Source organism: Taeniopygia guttata, chromosome 15 (assembly GCF_048771995.1).
Source record: "Taeniopygia guttata chromosome 15, bTaeGut7.mat, whole genome shotgun sequence".
Classification (NCBI taxonomy): Eukaryota; Metazoa; Chordata; class Aves; order Passeriformes; family Estrildidae; genus Taeniopygia; species Taeniopygia guttata.
The window spans coordinates 13,387,974-13,409,236 of NC_133040.1; the positions used below are offsets into that span (position 1 = coordinate 13,387,974).

Below are 21,263 nucleotides of genomic sequence, written 5' to 3' on the forward strand. Positions count from 1 at the left end.
GCTCTGGAAGCTTTTAGAGCATGGGACACTCACCCTGCTCTTCTTAATATTTACTGAGCTGCTCCTCCCATTGCTGCTGCCCACAGCTCTGCAGCCTGGAGACTGCCCAGGTGTTTGCTTTGCTTCCCTGGTGCCCTCCATGGACTGTGGAGCAAAACTCACCAACAGCTGATCGAAATCCTGCCGAGCAGGCCTGGACTGCTGGTGATGCTGCTGGCCTGAAATCACCTTGTTTGTCCCCGTGCAGCCCCGGGGGCTCCTGGCACAGGTGAGAGGTGGCACCGGGCAGGGCAGGGCAGGGCTCAGCCCCTGCTGCCCTCCTGGCCCTGGCACTGCTCGCCCTGGGGTGACCAGGGGACAGGAGGGGACAGGAGGGGACAGGAGGGGACAGCCTGCAGCCCTGGGGCTGGTGGCACCAGCAGGAGCCAAATAAACATCCTAGAGCACGTGGGCAGCTGGGCCAGGGCAGCAGCTCAGCCTCTCCTGACTCAGGGCTGGTCCCTCTCCTGTGCCAGGGCTGGTCCCTCTCCTGTTCCCTCTCCCGTGCCAGGGCTGGTCCCTCTCCTGGTCCCTCTCCCGTGCCAGGGATGCTGCAGGGCGCTGCCCTCCGAGCTGTCCCCGGCCCTCGCTGCTGCTGGCTGCAGCACTGCAAAGCAGCTGCTCTTTCACTTTACATAACATTTAATCTTGTGTAACCAAGACCGCTCCCGCAGGGTAAACAGAGTGAGATCTCTTTTTCCCAGCACCACCACCCTCTCTGCCAGGCTCTGTCCCTGCTGAGCCAGGCTGGCTCTGTTTGGGCAGCAGGACGGGCGCTCAGCCCCATCTGAGCGGGGCTCCCGGCTCAGGGAAGCTGAACCTGCAGTGCCAAGCGAGGAGGTCTCTTTGGAAAAGCAAGCCTGGAGTTTGTTCTCTTCTCCAGTCAGATCTCAGAATTATCCAATTTTGATCATTTGCAGCAATTCAGCCCAGATTTCTTTTTCTCCTGTGCATTATGCACTGTGCTGTGGCTCTGTGGGTGCCAGGGTGTGAGAGCAGAACTTCTAAGGTAACCCCAGATGTTAATGAAACAGCTCCCCTTCGAGCACAGAAAAGATCTCTTAGTGCCATTAAAGTAATGCCACATTCAGTTTTCTAGAATAAATGGTGGGAAGTCAGCAGGGGCACTTATTTATATCTGTGCAGGATGAAGAGTGCTCGCTGGAAACCCCAGAAAAGCATCCTGGCCCACAGGTCTGAGTCACTCTGCTCAGCACGTGCTTGCCTTAGCGATGAACCAGCTCTGAGGAGGCAAAACACAGAAAGCAGATATGGAATCTAAACCAGCTCTAGTGTGGATCTGTCAACCCAGCTGGATTGCAGGGCAACAGAGATTTTGCCTTCCTTTTCTTCAATCTCACCTGACGTTTGTGGTAATTTCTGTTATTTTAGGGATTAAAAAAACAAATAAATTAGCTGTGATTAAAAATATATGTCAACACGTGCTGAATGTTATTGTCCTGTGAGTTTGTGTTTTCTTTCTAAGACTCTGGTTTTATTTGCCTCATATTGGAAGGAAAACCATGCCCAAATGTCCATGAGGGGAGCTGTATAAATGGGCGCTCTGACAAAATCTGTCTGTGAACAGTTTCCCAGCCAGGGGAGCCCAGGTGTGCCCAGCTGCCAGCCCTGGCTCTGGGCAGAGCCTCCCAGGCTGTGCTGGCAGGGGTGGCCTGGGCTGGACGGGAGCAGGGCAGGATTCCTGTACCCCAGCATCCCCTCCAGCCCCAGCTGGCAGCTCTCCCTGGCCCGTGCCCTCCTCTGCTGAGCACTCTGCAAACCCGCTGGGCACTCTCTGTGCTTCCCAGAGTGGTTCTCAGCCTCACTTTAGGTGAACTTTTAAATCCTGCCATCAGTGGCTATTGAGGAACTGTGTAAACGCGTGGTGAGAAATAGCTCTGCACTGTAGGAGTAGTCTAAATGTACCTTCCACACATGCAAATGGATTTATTTAAAGCAGTGCAGCACTTGGTGGGCAGCGCAGCAGGCAGGGACTGTTTTTAACGTGGGGACACGAAAAGGAGCTGCAGCTCCAGCGAGAGGAATGCTGACAGGAACATCAGTGGAGTGATGAATGTATGGAAATATTCCAGTGGTGCCTGGGTAGGAATAAAGCCAGAGCAGCCTTTAACAGCTGCAGCTTCATCCCACCCTCGTTTCTTCTGTCCCACCTCACCCTGCAGAAGCCTGAGCCCCAAAGCCCCTGCTGCAGCCCAGGTGAGCAGGGATTTCCATGTGACAGACAATGCCCAGATCTCAGCTTTACACACGGCACAGAAACGTGACGTTTTCCTAAACAAAAAATGTGCAAACATAGAGAAAATTGTACGGCAACACCCTGAATTATTGAACGGCTAGCTGTGCAGAACAAACACAATTAAAGGGTCTCATTATCTTCCAAATAATCCTTGTAAATAATGCTTTAGATAATTACTTCATTAGTTCTCAAAACACTGGCTTTTATTCTCCTCTGAGATTCTACCCACTAACTCTACTCTGGAGAAATTGCCAAAAGGGAAAATCAAAAGCAGAGCAAGCACGTGAGCTGGGAATGCAGCGTGTGCTTGTAGGAACTGATTCCAACCCAGGACGTTTGAAATGGGTTTTTGCAGCTTTTCGGACAGCTAAAGGCAGTTTGTTGGGATATTTAATGTGTGTACCTCGACAGCTCTCCAAAAATCTCCCATGGGCACAGCTTCAATGCCTACATCCCTCTGTTTCCTTAACAATTATCTCTGCGCCGTTTTTGGTGGAAAGTTGCAGGAAAGATGCCACCTCACCCTGTGTTTGATGTATGCAGTGCAAAGCCACCATCTCCTTCAACACCTCCTGGCCACTCCCAGGGACACCAAGCAGACACAGCAGACGGGCTGGATGAGTTTATTAGTGCACAGGTTAGAGATTTCCTCCCCTCCCACCTCCACACAAAGAGGTGCATGTGAAAAGGTGTTTTGCTTTAAAGCAAACTCACTGAGGCAGCTGCTCAACAAGCAGTCAGAATGTGGAGGAGCCTATTGAAATCTCTGGTCTTGCTGGGCAGATTACTGCATTACAGAGGAGAAAATTCAACGTGGCAGGACTTTGAGGGTCAGTTTACAACCAGCTGGCGAACAGCAGGAGTGATTTCTTTCCCGATCTAATTCGCATATCTGTATAAATAATATTTACTGATAAAAATCTAGACAACTACAGAATAAAATATATTTACCTAGAATGAGCATTAAGGCAACCAATCCTTCCTTGCTTTGCGTGTAAACTTCCTCACAAACACCAGTGAGCATTCTGGACTCAGAGGTAAAAGAATTTTGTTCATTATTGAAGCCGAATTTTTCAAGCGACTTCTTTATGGCTGACTTGTAAAGAGACCAATAATAATAATAACAGTATTTGTTTTCTTTTTTAAACATGTTTGACATCTGAATAGCTCCAGCATATTCACAGTATACCTGGACAGCAAAGCAGGAATATTCATACATACAACGGAAACTGTAAACTTGGCTGAATTTTATGAAGTCTGAATTCTCACTTACTGAGTAACTTTGATCTCAGACACTTTCAACAAAACCCAAGTTTATGATTCTAAACTTGCAGGACTGAGTTACTGCAGTCAACATGAGAGCTGAACATCTGAAAACATTGGTGAGTATAGTTTTAAACAATGTTTAAAAAGGCACAAATTCTCCTCTACTTCTCTTAGAGTGTAAATATATCTACATATCTACATGGATATGCTTAACCAACGAGGAGGCGCAAACCCAAGTTACAAATATTTTACACACAAAAATACAAAAATAACCTGTAACATTACATGCAGTTATTTGGGTACATCTGAACCCTCTGAAGCTTTCAAGTGGTGCAAGCTGGCACTACAACAGGCATGTGCACACCAAAACACTTCATCCTTGTTAGAGCCACACAGATTCCGTAACAAATCAGTGTCTTAGTTTGTACTCAGTTCCAGACTCTCCTGGGGATTCATCCCCATGTGCTGTATTCATACATCAACATTAGCAACTCCAGAACAAGAAAACTTGATTTGGCTTTATAAAGTCATTTTGTCATATTCATATAAGCAATAAGGCCAAACTGATCCATGAGTTTCTTTGCACAAGAACTACCTGTGAAATTACCTGCTCAAGTGCAAACTCAGGTATGCTTTTACCAGAAATGTTGCAACTGACTTTTTATTAGCCATGAAGGAAGTATTTAAAGCAGTTAACCTTGACAGAAAAAATTAAAAAACTGGCAAATGTAAAAAAGCTTTTTTTCGTTTATCTTCTCAAGTGTAATACACTAGGCAGTTAAAGGAGTAGTCTTTCCAGGATGAAATATTTTAGCACTTGTTGGAGAATAAGCATAAAGTTTAAATAGGCTAAGGTGACTAAATAATTAATACACTTATACACAAGGCTACATCTCATAAAAATATTCACAAGTGTGCTAACAAAGGCAGTACTGGCAAGGTACTTAAATTCATGATTAGAGTTAGGTTAGCAATAGGAAAAAAACCTCAAACACTCAAAACTCAACAGTCTCTGAACTCCCTACTTCAACTGTAACACTGAGATGTGAAAAAACCCTAAGTTACTTTAGCTCAAAACCAAGTTTCAGTCTCACAAGCGTCTAGTTTATGATGTAAAATTCATACACACCCTCACACATTCTGCTCTTCATTCATGAGTAAACATTAAAGTGATTTGCTTTCATTTTAACCATTAGTGACAGGCCATCATGGTGGGACAGTGTCAGGCATCATCTGTGAAAAGGTTTGGTTTTACTGAAGATGTTCTGGAGTTCCTGAAGGGTGGTAACTCTTGGAATGTGCTTGCTAGGACAGAGTTGTTGCTAGGATAATCCCAAGTATCAGAAGCAATACAGTTACACATATTATTATGAACATCAATTTCTGCAGGGAAAAGAGAAAAAAGTTAAGATTGAAATATTTTGTCAGAGACAGAATTGTTTAAATATATTCAGAGGCACAGCAAGACTGACACCCAGGCTGAGCGCTGGGATTTTCTGTCTGAGGAGTAATCACTGCTAGGATTTCCTGTTTCTAACACACAAGTGACCAGAGTCACAAGACAGAGCCATCTGGGCAACATTTCTCTATTTTCCTTTACAGAATATTGGTTATTACTCATGCCCAGCTTCTGCAAACATTGTTAAAGCAGATGCAGGTCAACTCTAAGCAACTGCTCACTGCCACCCTCCTTGGACAAATATTTGCAGCCTGCTCAAAGCTTTACAGCTGCACCCTGAGTGGAATTCACCAGGTCAGTGTGCAGGCACTAGCTCAGAGGAGCTGCAAGGGTTAAAAAGGGAGAGATGCTCCTGGGCAAATCGTCAAGGTGTGACCTGGTCAGGTATTTCTGAGTGCAGGGAATGGCACAGTGAATTCACAAAGCAGAGCTGGCAGAAGCTCCACCCCAGAACACAAACCTGGGTGTTAAGAGGGTTAGTACAGAAATGTGAATTTCTGAGGAGCTGTCTGAATGGCACCTGCTCGTGGTGCCTGTGCAGCTCAGAGGCTCTGCATGCTGAAAGCTGCATTTCTGCTGCCCCCAGAGCAGAGAACTGCCACTCAGCCTGGGAAGCACTACCTGGGCAAGAAATGGGCTTTACTACAGCAAAACCACTGAGAGCAGCCTCATGTCCTAACACACTGTTACCTCCCACCTTCGTTCAGTCTAGCACAAATAAACAGTTTCAGAGAAGGAATTCAAAGATGTTCTCCAAGCCACTATAGCCAACTTCATGGCTGCAGACATCTACTTTTTAAAAAACTCTACTCAAAACCACAGCAATCCCCTGGATAGAGTCCCAGGTGCACTTAGGATTCTTTATTGCTGGCTGATGTGAACTTTCTGCACAAAAACAGCAACTGCAAGAGCTGGGAGCCACGCTGGGCTGCTGGCTGCCCCTCCTGCCCTGGGCAGGTCCACCCACACCGTCACAGCCAGGACCTGCCACAGGTCCTGCAGGGCCACCAGGGCGCTGGACAGGTACGGAGGGACAGAAGAAGACAGAGGAAACAGGAAGATGTGAAGGGACAGAAGAAGACAGAAAACAAGAGCCAAATTAGTTGATTAGTTACTTACTGCCACAGTGGCAGGAAGCCATGCATGCTGAGGTTATCCAAGCATCACCGAATACCCACAGACAAACCAATTATTAGAGCTACTATGGCAATCAACACCACTGACACAATGATAATTATCACCATTTTCTGTCAAAGAAACAAGGTATTGTAAATATTAAGCACATTAACAATTGCATTTATGTTCAAATTTTCAAGTAGGTTTTAGATCCACAAGCAGTTTTATTAAAGCCTCCTGTATTCTTAAACTGAGATAAATTTATCTGTATAATCTTGCAAATGTAAGAATTAAGGTTTTTAAACAGGTAAACTCATGGGATTAATGCCTCTACAGTTATCAGAGAGGATACAAGCATCATTAACATACACATTAAGTGGGCTCCTTGAACACTGAAAAGATCTTTTGTGAAGGATCAGGGGTGCAATCTCTGTGTAGATCTCTATCCATAGAAAATGAATTACTCCCTCAAACCCAGCTCACCATAGCGAGCCTCACCCAATTGCACAGCACATCAAAAGGGGAAATGGGAATGTAAAAATAAACTACTTAGTAGTCTGATATCAGAATATATTATCTGGTGTCTGATGGGAAGAAAGATACTGAAACAAAACAAGTGCCCTGGAAAGTGCCAGAACACTCCTGTGAACTCAAGTTCTCCACAAATTCAGTGTCATGGCACAATGCCACACCCCTTCCAGAGGGAAGATCCCCCTAATTTATCTTAAAACTAAAAATCAGAGCAGAATTAAAAAAAAATAAGACTATTCAACAGAAGCACTTTTATATTTTCTGCTAGCAAACAGATTTTATAGCTTTAAATTCAGGTAAGTTAATTTGTGATAGACAGCCAAACATTTTAAGGTTATTTAGAATCGGAATAACTTAAGTTATTTTGAAAGCTGATAAGAAAAAGAAGGGAATTTATCCACCGGAATAATACATTAATTCTTGTTTTGGGTTTTTAAACTCTGTAATGGCAGCTCTGAGAGGAAAGCTGCGAACACACCCTTAGCTGTGCATGAACTGCTGATCTGCTCCCACAGCACAAGGGTCTGTCCTCTGCTGGTATTACAGATTTTCAATATGAACTACAGCAACGTAATTCACATTGGCAATGTTGCTGTGCTAAACTAAAACACTGCCTAGCACAATTACAGAAAGACAACATACCCTGCGTGCTTTGCTTTGATATTTAACTGCCTTTTTTGTCTCTTCTTTTGCATGTTCCACGTAATCTGTCGCATTCATCACGTTCTTCTCTATGTTGTTGATCATTTCACCCTTGAAACAAAATTTGGAAGGAAAAGCAGGTTACTGGAATGCACGAATGTTTAATGAATCTAAAAGAAAGGCTCTAGAACAGCAAGAACATTCCCAAGGCAGTGATGCACACACTGGGGATGACATTTATCTGCTCTGGCACGTGAAGGAAAAAGGGAATGAGAAGCAAGTTGTGAGCAAACAGGGAATGTTCACGAGCAGGACACAGTTCCTCCCTGTGCAGAACAGGCACTGAGCACCTGCCAACATCCCTTGTGTGCAGGGATGCCTCAGCAGCCCCAGCTGAGCCATCAGCAGCCCCGCCTGTCTGAGGGGCACGGGGCACTCCCCAGCTCCACACAAGCACCTGCAGCTCTCCAGGGAGTGCACACAGGTCACACATGTCACACACCAGGATGCCAATGCGTGACTAATTCCAATTAATTATGAGGAATGGCACTGGGCAATGAAATGGAGGATTGGTGAAAAATGACAGTAAGTCTGTTACCTGTGTCTCTGTCCATCAGAAGACATAATCAGCAGCAGTAAACAGCAAAGCATTACAGAGTGATGCACAAGTAACTTCTGTTCGTGTGTGATTCAAAAGAAACCTGCTACCAATATCTCCTGGCTGTATATTTAATATCAAAGCAACAAAGGACTTCTAGAACAAAACCCAATTACAAAAAACAGAAAAATTTCTCTAACTTGTTTTTCTAACACTATTCTTTTCACTTTCCTGCAGAAGTCAAACCATTTTAAGATCAAGGTTAAAAATACATTTGCTGGATAATTGGTATTTAAAGACTAAAATAAGAACAGATTTATGTCCATGTCAAGACAAAGCTTATGAATACAAGAGATGATTGAGGGACTTGCCAAGCCCTTTACATTCATGTTGGTGAACACAGGACTGCACTTCTGCATGCAGTGCAGGGTGCACACAGCCTTGCTGATACACCTGTTATTCCACCAAGGTTGAGAATCCAAAATCCCCAGGGAATTAACAATGTCCCACCAGATAGTTTTTCTTATTTAAACACGCCCAAAGATGTTCCAGCATATTGCAATTAACTAATCATATTGAAGGAAATACTAAATATATTGACTGGAAGGCAAGCCTGTGGTCAGTTATTGAAAGCATAAGGACATTGAGATGGCCAAACTGTCCACAACAAAACAAGGAATTTTTGATTCACTGTGGTTCATTTCCACATGTTCTGATCCCAGTGCAGAACCACTCTAAATCTGCACTACCTGAATATACCCAGCTGCTCCTGCCCGTGGCCAGGGGGAGCAGAGGCAAAGGCCACGCCATGAAGTGCGGGCAGTACCTGGGTCTCCACAAACATGGCCATGTCCATGAACATCTCGTGCAGCTCCCGGATGCTGGACTCCAGCTTCATGATGTCCTTGTGGCGGGACTCGATCTCGTTCAGGGCCTGCCTGGTTATCTGCGAGTCCGAGATGATCTGGGGAGGAGGGACAGGGTCAGCGCCCGCAGCGCAGCAGGGAGGGAGCCGGGGCGGGCAGGATACCTACATCAGAGGTGAAAATGGAAGGATTCCCGCTCTCCAGCATCTCTTCCAGCTCCTCATCAGTCGTGGTCTTCCCAGCTAGCATAAAAACAGCAATCAGCACACAGGCTAACGACAAATTGGAAAAGCGTACCAAAAGCAAAATATTCTTGTAATTTGCCCGTTTCCCCGTTTGCATTCCCTGTTTCAGCATGTATATATTCACTTCTATAGAGCACATTAAGAAAAGGACGAATTTTAGGCACTTTTTAGACACCTTCCAAGGTAGATACTGTACTTCAAAGTAAAGTCAGGAACCTTTCTAAATGCTCCTAATAATGAATTGGAGGTAAGTCATATGTGAGTCAGTCAACAAATGATTAAAGCACATGTAACAGCAGCACTGATTTTATGCCAGATGAAATGTCCTTGTAGACAAAAATGGGACCACATAAAAAGAGCTGTTATCCTGTTAGGCATGTTAATTTTGGATGGCTTTTAATAACACTTGCTGTTTCAGAATGCTTTTCTTGATGCTTCATTTAAAGCTGCAACACTGGAAGTCAATGAAGCAAAGGAGAAAGATAATTTCTTTAATATCTTCAATCTAAACGAAATTATTGAGTTTTCTCTCTTTTCTTTACAGCTGTTCTAAAAAGAGTAATATCAAGGAGTTTGTGCCACGCAGTAAAATTGTTTCTCTCCCCTCACACCCTCTGAGATGCTGCCCAAGACCTCTGCTGCTTTGCACATGAAGGGGAAAGGAAGAAGGGAGGCACTGGGAAGGAGTAACTGTGTTTGAGGAGCTGTGTGTGTGTGCCTGAGGAGCTGTGTGTGTGCTTGAGGAGCACATGTGTGTGTGTGCCCGAGGAGCAGGCTGGTCACTCACTGATCTCCAGCTGCCTCTGGATGCGGCCCTTGCTGCGCTCCCGGAACAGCGTCTGCGTCTCGTTGTACGCCGTCATCACCTCCACAAACTTGTGTGCCAGCACCGAGTGCTGCCGGACAGCGGGGACACACGGGGACAGGGCACGGGGACAGCGGGGACACACGGGGACAGGGCACAGGGAGGGACAGCAGGGACAGACGGGGACAGAAAGGGTGTTAGAAAGGGCCATTTCTGTCACACAGCAACAGCTCTGCACAGCAGCTCACAGTGGCACCTCCAGCCCAGCCCAGCAGCTCTGCAGTGAGCTCAGAACAGTTAAACTCATTCTCACCAGAACCCGCTGGCTTTCCTTAAGCTGAAGGGATCCTACCTGTGTTTTTCTGATCCTGAGGTCCACTGATGTCCGATTAGCATTTTCACCCTGACCAACACTCTGCTCAATAGCTGAGAGCAAGACAAGAGTGCAGAGTCAGTCATTTAACAGCTCGATTTGTAAATATTATTATTACTTTTAAAGGTACATGTTCCCCAGAGACATGTGTACCATTTCAGGGGACAGGGGTCGCATATATAAGTAAAATTTTAAAATAATTTTGATAATTGGTAGAGATCTTTAAACACAGTAACTGCTTCAATCATACTCTTAACAGAGTATGTAACATACTTTAACAGACACACTACTGTCTATTACACTGGAAAAACTTCAAAAGGCATCATTTTGCAGTTAGTCTTCTTGTAAAATATCATCTCCCCAAAAAGCATTTCAGTTGCAGAAGACATTTCTATATGGATGAATTAATTTGCATTGTCATTTTCTAGGTTATTTCTGAAAGCAAGGAGTTTTACTTGTCCTCACAACTTACCCTTTAACCTGGCCCGAATTTTATTAGCAATCTTCTTGATTTCCTCATTTAGTTCTTCAAGTTCTTCCTTTGTTCCTTTAAAAAATATATTTTTGAACCATTAATGATTGATTATAGTAAGTCAGCAAGACTCTTAAGAATCTACCTTGTAATCTCAGAATTTCATTCAGTACAACTATGTACAGCTGAAATTTGTTATCCTCCTAAGTACTTTAAATACTGTTTTTGTAACAGCAACCATGAGGTGCTTGCTTCTTACAGGCTTACACCTGGGAAATGTTATTATTACCGAATCTTCAACTAAACCAGGTGACAAACAGTTTTGTTAATGCTTTCAGGGTAATGTGAATTTGCCAGTCAGAAGTTAAATGCCCCTGGGTTGTAAGTGCAGGTGAAACCACAGATTCATCTCCCCTCTTCTCCATGTGCTGTGCACCAGGTGTGCAGTGTTAACCCACTGACATCTCTGTGCCAGGCACCACCTGGGGCATCCTGAGGCTCCACCAGAGCTCTGCACATCCCCAGAACACACACTGCCCACGGGGCTGCCACCGAAACACTCAGATGGGCCTGGCTAAACCTGAGAGGCACTGAAAAAGCAGCCTGCAAACCCAGCTGCAGGGATACAAACACACAGCAAGGAAAAGACAAAAACACACAGCAAGGAAAAGACAGAAACACACAGCAAGGAAAAGATAAAAACACACAGCAAGGAAAAGGATAAAAACACACAGCAAGGAAAAGGATAAAAACACTGAGCAAGGAAAAGACAAAAACACACAGCAAGGAAAAGACAGAAACACACAGCAAGGAAAAGATAAAAACACACAGCAAGGAAAAGGAAAAAACACACAGCAAGGAAAAGGATAAAAACACACTCTAAGGGGGACAGGATAAAATAAAGCCCAAGCTCAGTTCCACCAAGCAGATGAAGTCACAAGACAAATGGTAAGCCAGCATTGCAACATCCAAACAAAAAATGCCTCAGCATCTTTTGTTCCCTTTTCTCTGAGCCCTGCCCAGGAGCACAGACGTGCCTGGAGCCACAAGGGCTGGGAACAGGAATGGGGCCGCACTCTGGGCAGGGTCCCTGAACTTCCCAGTTCTGGGCTGGGACAGCACAGCTGCACTTCCAGCTTTGGGGTACGGCTCTAAAAATGGGGCTCCACTGGAGGCACAGCTGGCTCTGCTGCCACACAGGAGCCTGGCCCCACAGAGGGACAAAGAGGAGACCTGGCAGTACCAGCTCCAGCTTCCACATTTTCACAAATTAAGAGAGACGTACGTAACCTCTCTGCTTCTGAGGAGAAAACCCATATTAAACTGAGTTTTGGTCCAGGAAAGGTTTGGCTGACATAAAAAATATTTGGAACATATATTTTTTTCAAATGAGACTTTAAAAAGGTCAAAAAAACCCAAATGAAAGTATTAAGTCAATATGAAAAATGAAAATGTTTACTTAGTGTTACATTTTGCATTCTGAACACCTGAAGTTCTATTCCTATGGACAGCTAAAGGAAACAAAAAGTATTTCAGAATATCTAGCCACAATTATGTGACATCTTAAAAATTATTACTCACTTCCTTCAGGATTTGGTGCTGACAGGATAATGCTGTGCTGCTTCTTCACTTCTTCCACATTTTGTGCTATTTTTGCTATGTTATTTCTAATTTCCTCAACCTAGAGGAAGAGAAATATGGCAAAGAAGAGATTAGAATAATTTAGGGCCAATGTTTTTTTTAAAAACAAAAGAACCCTGCTAATAAAACCCGAAGTATTTCATCTGTAAGTGGCACAGATAGAAATCCCAGTAGAAATGTCAACATTTAAACAGTCTGAAATTATTTTTTTAAACTAAAACCCAGTATTGGCAATAGCAAACATATTCTGAATGGCCAAAAACTTAAGTGCTAATATTCCTAATAAACAACTATTTTAATATTGCAGATTTCTTGTTGATGGGGAATTAAAACCATTTTTCTGCAATAAATACAGAAAATACCCTGAAATAAATGAATAAAGCATTACCAACATTTGCTTTGGCATACAATTACTAACCATACTGGGGAGGATGTGCAGATGAAATGTTAAACCTCATCACTGAAAGGAAAAGGCACAGAGAGGAACAGTGGTGAAAACTGTAACTTTACCTGTTGGAAAAAGTCATCCATGAAGTGGTCTTTTTCGATGATAACTGTCTCCCCATCTTCATTTCCTTTATACTGTAAAAGACAACAGAATAAAGCTGTGCCATCAACCCAGGTCACTGCCCTGAGGAAACCCAAACTCCTGCCACAGCACACACTTCAGCAACAGCCCAAAGCCAAGGAAGGCTTCCCTTTCTGAGGGCTCTAAGCTGAAAGAAATAAAGCAGAGGCCACAGCAGCCAAGAGGGTTTCTGGTCCGTAGGGTTTTTTGAGATCTGAATCCCTCTGTGGCCCCTAGGTTTTTTTTCTCACTCAGGAATAGCTCCAGAATTGTCCCTAATAGGCAGTTTTTGCAGCAGAGGGGCACTGACCAGAATATCCATTGGGCTGGGTTTGGTGTCATGGCTCGCAGGGGTTTGTTTTCTGGGGGCTCCTTCCAGAGTTTTTTTCCCAAATTCGCCCTGCAGGAGGACACTCCCGGGGAGCAGGGAGCGGGCTGGGACCCGGGGGTGCCACAGGGCCGGCAGCCCTGGCAGCCAGCACAGAGCTGTGCCCAGCTGCTGCCACCTGCAGCAGGCAGCCCCAGCCGGCTGCACTGAACCAGAAATGCATTTCTGCACGGCTGCTGCAGCAGGCTGTGCCCCAGCCCGGCACACGCCCAGCACATCGCCCCAGCCTGGGGAACACACCATCAACAGGCACCACAGAAGGGAAAGAGCTCAAGCTTGTCTTCTTCCACGCCCTCCAAGGAGCACAGGCTGTCTGAAGTGCAGTGAATCAAATTACAACAAAATATTACCCTTAACATACAGTCAACGGGTTACCTGTGAGGGAAAAACAACCTACGAGATAATTGTCATTAAGGGATTTTCATTCCAAGACACCTTTCATTTCTTACAAGGCCATCTGATCTTCTAACACCCACTTTCACTCCTAACCTCTGATCCTATTAGCCAAGAAGTTTAGTTCTGGTTTTCCTAAATTACATGAGATACGCATTGTTTGCATGACAATTCTGCAATTTAATCCAGTGTCAAACGCTGCTATTATCTTATAAAGAAGGTACAGTCAATTAAGAAAATCTAGGAGTGCCCCACACCTTCAGGGAGAAGTTACAGACTTGGTGCCAGCTGCTCTCCTGCAAACTCAGGGAATGAATGCATAAAGCCCCGGGGCAGAAACCATCTGGGTTTTGTGCTCAGGGGAAACAAAGATGTCCCAGGAGATGCCACTGCCCTCCTGGACCAGCACCCAGTGCTGGCTGCCACCGAGGACTTGATAAGTCACTCATTTTGGGGAGATAAGGCTAGAACTCCAATTATCTGCCCTTACAGATTGCCATCAATTAACAGCCTTGCTTAACACAAATAAGGGAGGAAGTCTGTGCCCCAAGGAAGCCAGACACCCACACCTTTACTATTCCCAAGACTGCACTGCTACTAAGCCACAAGGTGCAAGTTAACATTTAAGAAGCTACATTTTGAAGACATTTAATTTCATTATCTATGCAAAAGAACACTTTCTGTTTATATTACTGAGTAAAGGGTAATTTTTCTGCTTCTTCGTAACTGCATCCTATATTTAGCTATTTGAACTAAAAATAATGGAAATGCCATCTCCGAAGGAATTCAGAATGTCTGTTTTTAGTTTGATCAGGTCTTAGTAAAGCATGTAACACCTGAGTGCATCCTAAATGACTGGAAGACAGAAGTGTGACTCAGAAATCTGTCTGGAGATGCTCAGCTGGGAGGCAGCTGACCATGACTCCCCAGCCCACAGCCTGTGCCATGTGTATTCCACTGTCCTGCCTGGTTGCAGTGACACCACTGACAGATCAATTTGTTCAAGGATTTATAGACAGCCTAGCTCAGTCATCAGCACTTGAGACACCTGAGAGGTTTGTCAACCTCTCTTCTCTGTATTCTTAAACCATCTCTTACCTAAAACACAGCTCATTTGCAACTCTCTTCAACTGATGTGCTTTTGTGCCTCTTTTGACAAGCACACAACTGACCAAGAATTCACTTTTATCAGAGTTTAGCAGAAACATACTGCTCTCCCTGGACTTCACCTCCCCAGTAGAAGCAGTATCACAAAAAGCTGATAAAAAGTTTCACGTCAATGCCAAGAGCAATCTAATAAAGTCTGTTTGCAGCTCATACCTTGACCTTGGGACTCAAAGTCTGGGACACACAGCTCCATAAACATTCAGAGCCTATAAAACACATCCAGCCCCATCTGTCTGTGCTGCTGTGGCTGGGACAGGGTTAACTCCCTCCAGCAGCTGGCATGGGCTGTGTTTGGGATTTGTGAGGAGCAGGCTGATGACACGGGGATGTTTCAGTTACAGACCTACAGAGGTGATATTTTCCTGCTTTTCTGCTCCCCTCCAAGGGGCTGGGGGCACAGATGGAGCAGCAGTCCCCAGCGACCCAAGGGACATTGCAGAGCACATGGCATTATGCTCAGTGCACGAGGCTGAAGCAGGAAGGAAGGGGAGCAGCTTTACTGTTTGGGAATTTTCTCCTCCCAAGCCACTGCTATGTGTGACAGCTCTGCTTTCCTGCAGACCCCTGCCTGCCCACTGGAAGGAGGAAGGAATTCCTTTTCCTGCTTTGCTTGTGTGCAGCTTTTACTTTACCAGTTAAAGTGCCTTCATTCTCAGCCCAGGAGTTTTCTCACTTCTGGAATTCTGCCCCATCCCACCAGGGCAGCCGTGTGCCGCTCTCGCTGCCAGCAGGGTTAAACTACAGAAATTCTCACAATGTCATTTCTCAGCTCCAAGCAGAAGCTATCCTGATGGTTTATGAAGCTTCTGTCACTTCCACTACCTTACAGAACTGCAGAAATAACTCCGGCTGGAGATCTCTTCGTAATTACTGACCTTTGCAACTGGAAACAGCTTTTGGCTGAAAAACGTGACTATAACTTGCCCTTGAAATTCTGTTCAAGGTTAGCTGTTTCTCAGCACAGACACGTGCACTCCTGTGGCAGGCTCTAAGGATGCCAGCTGAGCATCCTCTGGGGTAATCAGCCCCCAGGAGCACCTTACAGAGAGTTCCAGCCTCTCCCACAGCATCCCCAGGATCAACACCTTACCCGAGTTCCAGCCTCTCCCACAGCATCCGTGTGCCCAAAACCCCTCCTGCACCCAGCAGCCACGGAGGGCTGGCAGAGCAGGGCGCAGGGAGAGCTGGGGCAGGTCAATCATTAACAACGCTGCCCTCAGCAGCAGGGCTGTGCAAGCCCCACTGACCCACCCAGGGCACGGAGGGCACACTGCTCATCCTCAGCAAAGCCTCATAGCCTGGCTCAGGCCAAAACAACAGCCAAAACAACAGCCAAAACAACAGCCGTGCTCGCCTCCTGCTGCACAGCCCCACTGGGTGCTTGCTTCCCCACCACCCAGCCCGCACAGTTCTCACCTCTGCCACTGCAGCTCCTCACCTGCTCCTGAACAGTCCTGGGGGCATGGAGTGACTGACTAAGAAAGCGTTCAGAAAAAAAATCAGTGCAGTTCTGCTCGAGTCACAGCCCCTTGCTTAAAAAAAGCTGCAGTCAAATATGAACTTGTACATTGCTATGTACTACTCGTTTGTCAAACATTACACGGAACAGATCTTCATTAACACTCACGAGTAAAGAAACATAAATCAAGTATTTTAACTGATTCACCAATCAAGCATGAAAAATGGATTCCAGCAGACAGGTCTGTATCCACTTCAGCATGTCACAAGGCAGAAATTTTGGAGCCATGTGGACAAAGCACCCCAAACCTGAGATCCAAACCAGCACTCTGCTTGAGCAGAGGTTAATGTCTAACCTTCTTCTGAAATGACAGAACAACTAAAAGAAAGTATGAGTAAGTTTATTAGCAGACCTTTAAAAGGCCTGTTTGTGATACCTGAGCTAAGCGTGCTCAGCTGAACATGGATGGTACAGCTCTTTTAGAGCCGTTTCTGATGGACTTGTATCTGTGAACAGCAAACCTCTGAAGGCTGGGAGCACATCCTGCAATCACAGCTATGTACTACTCATTTCCTTCTTCCCTAAACACCTTCTATAAACCACTGCTGAAAACAGGGTATTGAATCAGAGAACCTTTTAATCATACACTATTTGTGCTCAAAATAACTCAAACCAGTCTGGGATTTGCTCAATTGTCCCATTAATTGTATTAAAAGACAATTCAAACAGCTTAAAGAAGCTCATTTGGGCCTGCTTAGAGTAATTTAGAAATGACATTAAAATAACCCCCTAAAGTTGAACAAATACAATTATGGTTGCTGCCTTCTGAAAAAATACACGTTTTACACAACTTCTTCCAGCTAAGAAAATAGGAGGAAGCTGCATTATCTGAAGGCTATATAATCTGCATGTCATCAACCACTTCTTTCTCCAGCAACTGTTTAACAGCCTAAACAGAGAGTATTAACAAAAGTATCTGACAGTTTTGTTAACGTGTTAATGAACCACGAACACTGATAGGCAGCATTTCTCCCTCCTCGTTATGATGATCTGGGAAAAACTAACGACAAAGTTGTGCTTGCTGCCCAGAGAAAAGCAGGAAGAATGAGGAGAAATGAGCATTCCTGCTACTGCAGAGGTGTGCTCAGCCAACACAGGCCGGGCTCCTTCGGGCTCCGGGTGTACCGGGAGGTTCTGGAGGGAACCCGGGGCCAGCTGTGACCAGAGGAAACAATGAAACCCCAATGCTAAGGGGAAGAGGCACAGTGTGGTTATTCCTGAAGACTTTGCAGGCCTAGGCCTGCTTGAAAACTGCAATGTCTATGCTCTACTCTTAATGATTTAGCCAAATGCAATACAACAAAACTACATGAAAAAACCTAAACACTTTGGAAAATAGGCAAACAAGCGTTAACACATTATTTCTTTGGATTCACTGTTCCTTTTCAGAGCCTCTCATCCACGTGTCAAGCATCTCTGTTCAAAGTATTTATTCTGGGAAAGGAAAACCCTTTCACAAATCATTATATTTTTGGTATTTCAGATAAAGGTCTAAGATGGAAGCTGCTACTTCAATGAGCTGCCCGTGGAAATGGGAATATTCATCTCCCTTGGATATGCAACTTCACAAAACTTCAGCTCAACTACACACTTCTAATTGTGATGAAACATAGACTAGATCTTCAGTAACTTTTACTTGGATTTCATGTTTAAATATTTTCTTCATTAGAAGAAAAATTTTAAGTCTCTAAGCTATTTATTAATTCTACAGGCAATAAAAACAATATTGATGAACATATGAAGCATTCAGCAATACTGGCTGATACATATTTAAAAAGCAGCCCACTGCAGTAATGTTTTCACATGTCAAATACTAAAGCTGGCTTAAAAATTCCTCTGTTCAGCTGCCTTAAACACTTTTAACCCTGTCAGTGGGGGGTGTGGCAGGGTGTGGAATTGGTTTCTTCCATTTACAGAAACAGAGAACAGGATTAAGTCTGCGGGTATAGAACTATAAAGCCTATTGGATCACCACTGGTTGCTTCCTCTGTCAGGTTAGTGTGCACCAGCACCGAAATCTGGCAGGTGTTCCCACAGCCTGGACATGTTTAGAAACAGGGAAAGGAAATAACTGCGCCTGAAAGAAATGACACTGGTTTGTTGGCATGACTCTAAAACATCATTCCTGGTAGAGAAACTGTAATTTAATAATCCTAAAACTTCTCCAATGCCTATTCATTCTTTCAAAGAGGAAGACAGAGAGACCGGTAATTCCATCACTACAGACGGGGCTTCCAAAATGTATTTTATGATCCAGAAGATGAAAGAGCCCCAGAGCTGAATGCAGCCGAACACAGCCCAACTTCTACACATACATGGAGTGCTAGAACTATCACAGGAACTCCTGTGTGCTCTCCATTTCCATTTCTTTTCAGGAAAAAACCAAAACCAAACCCAAACCAAAAAACCTCAAGTATCCTTTTCTTTTACCCAAGCCATATCCTGTTGCAGACAGACTGATGGTGCCCGGACTCTCCCTTCTTTTTCAGGATATGTCCAAGGCAGGAGTGCGGGAAAGGAAAAGCGCCCATAAACAGCGGCAGCACCATTTTGTAAACACGCGGAGAACGCGGCTGGCAGGGCGCTTTCCTGCCGCGGCACGGCCCGGGAGCGGACAGAGCCGCCCGCTGCGGCCCGGGGCGCGGCACGGCGTTACCGGGGGGCTCCGGGCACGGCGTTACCGGGCAGAGCCGGGCACGGCGTTACCGGGGGGCTCCGGGCAGCGCGTTACCGGGCAGCGCCGGGCACGGCGTTACCGGGGGGGGCTCCGGGCACGGCGTTACCGGGGGCTCCGGGCACGGCGTTACCGGGGGGCTCCGGGCACGGCGTTACCGGGGGGGGCTCCGGGCACGGCGTTACCGGGGGGCTCCGGGCGCTGCGTTACCGGGCGGCTCCGGGCACGCCGTTACCGGGGGCTCCGGGCACGGCGTTACCGGGCAGCGCCGGGCAGCTCCCCGCGGTTCCGCGCCGCCCCGGCCGCGGGAAGCGAGGCGGGGCGCCGGGGGCACCGCGGAGGGTGGCACCGCGCCCCGGCAGTCCCGGGAGCCCGGCGGCGGCGGGGCCCTCCCGGCAGCGGCCGTGCCCGTCCCGCCCCGTCCCGTCCCGCCCCGCCCGCTCCCGCACGCCCCGCACCTCCGCCAGGTCGGCCAGCCGGTCCTTCATCCCCGCGGCGCCGCTGCCCGCCGCGCTCCGCGCTGCTCCCGCGGGCCGCCCGCCGACCGACGGACCGACCGACAGACCGACCGGGCCGCCCGCCGACCGACAGACCGACCGCGCACGCTCGGCCCGGCCCGCGCCCCGCCCGGCGCCGGCGTGACGTGAGGGCGCGGCGGGCGGGAGCGGGCACGGAGAGCGGGGAACGGAGAGCGGGCCCGGTGGGACGGGGAACCCAGAGCGGAATGCGGGGAGCGAGCACGGGGAACGGGGAACACAGAGCGGGGAGCGGGCACGGGGAACGGGGAACGGGGAGCGGGCACGGAGGAACGGGCACGGAGGAACGGGCACAGAGAGCGGGGAGCGGGCACGGAGAGCGGGGAGCGGAGAGCGGGCCCGGCGGAACGGGGAACCCAGAGCGGAAAGCGGGGAGCGGGCACAGGGAACGGGGAACGGGGAGCGGGCACGGGGAACGGGGAACACAGAGCGGGGAGCGGGCACGGGGAACACAGAGCGGGGAGCGGGCACGGCGGGACGGGGAACGGGGAGCGGGCACGGAGGAACGGGGAACACAGAGCGGGGAGCGGGCACAGGGAACGGGCCCAGCGGGACGGGGAACGGGGAGCGGGCACGGAGGAACGGGGAACACAGAGCGGGGAGCGGGCACAGGGAACGGGCCCAGCGGGACGGGGAACGGGGAGCGAGGAACGGAGAGTGGGGAATGGGCACGGCGGAACGGGCACAGCCGGTGAGACACGGCCGGTGTGGCATAGCCGGTGTGGCACGGCCCGCGTGGCAAGGCTTTTACCAGGATAGCATTGTGCTGAGAAAAATAAAAGATGAATTGCATATTCTGAAAAAATAATCCTGACACCTAGAGGCGTTCAGCAAAAATGCAAAAAAAAACCCGCACAAACCCAACTCATCTCAAAAAGGGAAGGCAAATTTGGTGATTTGCCCAAGGAAATCTCACGCAGCGTTTGGATTGGCATTACACTATCAAATAAGCAAAAATTACAGCACATGCCAGCCAGTCTTGTAAAGCTTTGTGTATTTTTTGTGTCTATGTCAGAGGAAGTTAAGAAATAAACTACATTTGTGTATATCAGCTGCCATGAAATACTTAAACGTATCATTTATTTATTCTAGATTATGGAGACAGCAACAAAGATAAAAGTAATTGAAGTATACTGGATTAAAAAAATACCAGAGGTCTTAAAAATCAGAGTGAACCCACGAACTTGGTATTTATAGACATGTGCAAAACTTGTACGTTCTTCGAAAGTCAGTGTTCAAATGACTTTTTCACTGATGTTTGGACACTTTGGAGATCTTGGAGAACTACTCTAAATGCAAGGCTTACAAACCAAGTTTTGCTTTCAGGACTGCACTGCAGTGAGTGCACGTCAGTTTGTGTGAAGAATGGAAAATCGCGGTCGTGAGGCACATTGGAGGAAATTCCCTCTGAGCACAGCCCATCGTACCCGAGAGCTGTTGGGTAAAACCCTTTTGCTGTGAACATCTCTTTATTAAACCCCACCGGAGGCACCTGAACACCTGAGCAGCTTTTCTAACTACCTGGGTGCCTTTTTCCCACTTCGGCTGCGGAGAGCATCACCAGCTGCCAGCCTCCCACGGGACTGTACAGGGAGGCACTGCGGGCACAGCGGCTGTGGCACCGCAGCAGGACGGCTGGGCAGTGACCACAGCTGGGCAGTGACCGCAGCTCAGGAGTGACCACAGCTGGGCAGTGACCGCAGCTCGG

General features: G+C 47.0%; 1 protein-coding gene and 1 long non-coding RNA gene across 4 annotated transcripts; one reads left to right on the forward strand and one right to left on the reverse strand.

Moving 5' to 3' along the window:
• Positions 1 to 2,903: 2,903 nt before the first annotated feature.
• Positions 2,904 to 19,638, reverse strand: STX2 (syntaxin 2). Of its 3 annotated transcripts, none has more exons than XM_072936243.1 (11): positions 19,478 to 19,638; positions 12,821 to 12,892; positions 12,251 to 12,350; positions 10,670 to 10,744; positions 10,177 to 10,250; positions 9,807 to 9,915; positions 8,943 to 9,016; positions 8,735 to 8,872; positions 7,311 to 7,421; positions 6,208 to 6,268; positions 2,904 to 4,945 (listed from the first exon to the last, which is right to left on the reverse strand). In XM_072936243.1, the coding sequence occupies exons 1-11, from the start codon at positions 19,505 to 19,507 to the stop codon at positions 4,785 to 4,787; spliced, it is 1,005 nt and encodes a 334-aa protein (XP_072792344.1). In that variant the 5' UTR covers positions 19,508 to 19,638; the 3' UTR covers positions 2,904 to 4,784. The 3 variants fall into 3 exon arrangements, with proteins under 3 accessions (XP_072792344.1, XP_041575250.1, XP_041575249.1); XM_041719315.2 differs by having other exon boundaries at positions 4,709 to 4,945; positions 6,141 to 6,268; XM_041719316.2 differs by lacking the exon at positions 6,208 to 6,268.
• Positions 19,543 to 21,051, forward strand: LOC140685155 (uncharacterized). Its single transcript, XR_012058423.1, has 2 exons — positions 19,543 to 19,662; positions 20,648 to 21,051. It is a non-coding gene; the product is annotated as an uncharacterized lncRNA (long non-coding RNA).
• The last annotated feature ends 212 nt before the right edge of the window (positions 21,052 to 21,263 follow it).

Bases quoted from the DNA above. Each gene is read 5' to 3' on its own strand.
- STX2 (XM_072936243.1), bottom strand. From the start codon at position 19,507: ATGAAGGACCGGCTGGCCGACCTGGCGGAG. The intron at 12,893-19,477 runs GTGCGGGGCGTG...TGTCTTTTACAG, and splicing joins GGCTGGCCGACCTGGCGGAG to TATAAAGGAAATGAAGATGG. The intron at 9,916-10,176 runs GTAGGATCCCTT...GCTGTCCGGCAG, and splicing joins TCAGGATCAGAAAAACACAG to CACTCGGTGCTGGCACACAA.